We start from the raw sequence: 2450 nt of genomic DNA on the forward strand, positions 1-2450 counted from the left end.
TTAATTCCATAAATATTGATGAGACAAATGGATCCATTTCCTCTTCATTGTTTTTATTTAGCAGGAAGTAATCTAAAAGGTTTTCATTCATTGGATTTTTATTCAAACCTTTAACTCAGAAGATCTTTTTTTTTCTCTAACCGCCATCGTTAATGAGGCTAAACGGTTGCAGTAGAAGGTCAGCGGAGCTCCTCCCCTAACAGCTGCTGGTCCTTCCAGGTGCTGAGGTGGTGAGGCCGTACACCCCAGTGGACCAGAGTCTGGTTGCTGCTTCGCCGCCGTCCTCCCAGGGGTCCGACCTCTACCTCATGGTCAAAGTCTACCCTGATGGCGTCCTCAGCCCGTACCTGGACAGCCTACAGATCGGTACGTCTCGTCTGAACGGGGGAACCTAAAGCTCAGATAATGACTGGAAGCTCCTTTATCTTCCATTCTTCTGGTTCAAACCAGCCTTACATCTTTCTGTCTTCATTGGTTTCTTCAGGTTATTAACTTTAGAACTAGAAGCTGAAAAAAACATGGCTGCCCTGATTGTTTTGTCTGTGATTTAAAGTTCTGATCCGTTCAGGATTTTAAGGGAGGAGACGGTCGTCTCTGTAAAACCAGGATAGAGTTTCATTCCTTTTTAAAGCTCCTTTATCTGCTTCGTCACACTGATGATGGATGATGGCCTTTAGAGCCATGTTCCATATTCAGCTTTTAGTCCAACCCAGAATCAAGACGCTCTCCTTCCTCCAGAAGCCTGATAGCTAAAAATCACACAATAGTGACATTAGTGCAGCTGTGAGGTGTCTATACACGTCTTATGGTGCACAGCAGCCTCTGATTGGTCTGGACTGATGATGCGGCTTCGTCGTGAAACACAGACAGAAGAGGCAGCTTCACTTTGAAGGCTGCTTTTCTGTTTTTTTGTTATTTCTTCTCATATTTGCCTTTAAAGGTTTAAACAAGCAGAATAAGGGACCTTTTTTCATCTTTAGCTTCTGTTAGCATCAGTATTACGACCTTTTCCTGTTGATGTTCTTCAAACCGAACGTTTATTTTTCTGCTTCCATCTAAGCTGCGTTTCTTGTGGTTTCCAAGGTGAAAATGTCTCGGTCAGCGGTCCGGAGGGTCCTTTCAGTCTCCGCCCCCTGCGTGATGTCACTCACCTCTACCTGTTGGCAGCAGGGACAGGATTCACGCCGATGGCTCGTCTCATCAGCCTGGCGCTGCGAGAAAGTGACTCCATCAGGTCAGGAAGCGCTTCGCTCTGAGCGTTTCTGATGGAGTTCAGATGTTAAACAGACGATCCTTCAATCTGTGTTCACAGCAAAATACAGCTGCTGTTCTTCAACAAGAGGGAGGAGGATGTGCTGTGGCGCCACCAGCTGGACGATCTGGCAGCTAAAGAGGAACGGTAAGGAGAGGATGGAGGGAGGAGAGGTCAGAGGTCAGGGTTTTCCTGGTCTGACTGTGTGCGGTTCAGCTTTCAGGTGGAGCACGTCCTCTCAGAGCCGTCTGACAGCTGGAGCGGCAGGAGGGGTCGGGTGGATGAGGCCGCGCTGACGACCTTCCTCCTCAGGCCGCATGGATCCAGATGTTACGCTTGTGTCTGTGGTCCTTCTGGCTTCACAGAGCAAACCACCGGGTAGGAGCTGATGAGCAACGGGAATCTAACCCCAACACGTTTTAGATGTTAGAAATGGAAAGGTCTTTGTTCTGTCGGTTTATTAGGAGGAAATGAATTTGCTACAAACAGGACTCAGTCACCTACGACGAGTATTAGGGCCAGGCTGGAGATTAGTTTCTCTATTTCAAGAACAAAGTCTTAACATTACAAGAATAAAGTCATAAAATTTATAAGAATAAAGTTGGAAAATTACAAGAGTAAAGTTGTAATATTATGAGAAACATTTAGAGTGATGACAGAGAATCTTCAGCAGCATATTGCAATGCATTATGGGATATTTGCCTGTTTTCTAAACTAAAACCAGGCTTTGTTGGGCTGCTGGATTAAACCTGGAACTAAACGCTATTTCTGACATTTTCAATTGAAAAAGCTTCCTGGATGGAAGAGAAACAAAGTCCAGTGGATTGTTTTTTTAAAACTTTTTTGGAATGACTGTGACCTGGATGACTGAGAATCTCCACCAGCAGTAGGAGCTGGATGTTATGAGGCCATGAAAATCAACAAACAGCCTTGTTTGTGTTTCAGGGACTCCCAAAGCTCGGCCTCTGCAGCCTCAGAGGATCTAAGGAGGAGGCTGCTGCTCTACAGCTTTACAAGCAGAGCAATAGTGAAATATTTACCTCTGTACCATGGAAACAATCTGTCGCTGTAGAAATGCATTAGAAATCAAAGTAAAGTCATTCCAAAAAAATTATAAATCAATCCACTGGACTTTGTTTCTAAGTTTGAAGACTTTTCTCTTCCATCCAGGAAGCTTGTTCAGTTCAAAATGTCAGAA

General features: G+C 44.8%; 1 protein-coding gene across 1 annotated transcript in view; it reads left to right on the forward strand.

Annotated features, from left to right (window-relative positions):
• The window catches only part of LOC107095448 (cytochrome b5 reductase 4), a 21481-nt gene that overhangs the window by 17179 nt on the left and 1852 nt on the right, over positions 1–2450 (forward strand). Inside the window, exons 6-9 of the mRNA XM_015391551.1 lie at positions 204–366; positions 1084–1234; positions 1313–1399; positions 1469–1630. Coding sequence (XP_015247037.1) covers positions 204–366; positions 1084–1234; positions 1313–1399; positions 1469–1630 — 563 coding nt within the window. The remainder of the gene's footprint in view (positions 1–203; positions 367–1083; positions 1235–1312; positions 1400–1468; positions 1631–2450) is intronic.

Source organism: Cyprinodon variegatus, unplaced genomic scaffold (assembly GCF_000732505.1).
Source record: "Cyprinodon variegatus isolate N-32 unplaced genomic scaffold, C_variegatus-1.0 Scaffold547, whole genome shotgun sequence".
NCBI classification, from domain to species: Eukaryota; Metazoa; Chordata; class Actinopteri; order Cyprinodontiformes; family Cyprinodontidae; genus Cyprinodon; species Cyprinodon variegatus.